Source organism: Buceros rhinoceros, unplaced genomic scaffold, assembly GCF_000710305.1.
Source record: "Buceros rhinoceros silvestris isolate BGI_N320 unplaced genomic scaffold, ASM71030v1 scaffold29752, whole genome shotgun sequence".
Taxonomy (NCBI): domain Eukaryota; kingdom Metazoa; phylum Chordata; class Aves; order Bucerotiformes; family Bucerotidae; genus Buceros; species Buceros rhinoceros.
This window is the reverse complement of record NW_010398757.1, coordinates 4881-5475: the sequence shown is the minus strand read 5'-3', so window position 1 is coordinate 5475 and position 595 is coordinate 4881. Positions and strand designations below refer to the sequence as shown.

Sequence of the window (595 nt, the reverse complement as noted above, 5' to 3'; positions counted from 1 at the left end):
ACTGGGCCACTTGCTGGCCACTGGCTTCTCGCTGTCCTTTCTGCCACCCGGGCTAGGCTGGCTGTGCAGCATGCGCATGCGATATTCCCGCAAGCTCAGGGCCTTGGGTTTAGCTTCTCTGGGCAGGTCTTCAGTAAGCTCCGCTGCTGGCAGGCTCTGGGGGGTCTCCAGCCCCACGCCTCGCTCTGGGAGCGGAGATGCAGGCTCTGTGACCCTGATGTCCTGTCTGGCAGGCAGCTGTGCATCTCTCCCACCCTCAGCCTGGTCCTCCCAGCCAGAACACGCAGATGCTGGCCGCTGCTCCACGCTTGGTGCGGTCTTCTCCAGAGGCACCACAGGCTCGGCCTTCCCTGGGGCCACACTCACTGTTTCTGGCACCGGCTCCTTCCGCAGCTCCTGCTGCCCTTTCTCAGGCAGGGAGGCCCCTGCCGTGGTCCGGGGCCTGCCCCGGGACCGTGGTGCTCGCTCAGTGTGCAGCATCATCTGCCCCTCCTTGTGGGCTCGCTCCAGCTGCTGCTCAAGGAAGTCTGAGACCTGAATGGAGGGACATGCTGCCCGCCGCCGGTTGGTGGGTGGCTGGGCCCGGGGCTGCCCA

General features: G+C 66.1%; 1 protein-coding gene across 1 annotated transcript in view; it reads right to left on the bottom strand.

Moving 5' to 3' along the window:
• Positions 1–3: 3 nt before the first annotated feature.
• LOC104489115 (peroxisome proliferator-activated receptor gamma coactivator-related protein 1-like) overlaps positions 4–595 on the bottom strand; it is a gene marked incomplete at its 3' end in the record, with an annotated part of 2835 nt that continues 2243 nt past the window's right edge. The window contains exon 5 of the mRNA XM_010131230.1: positions 4–588. Coding sequence (XP_010129532.1) covers positions 4–588 — 585 coding nt within the window. The remainder of the gene's footprint in view (positions 589–595) is intronic.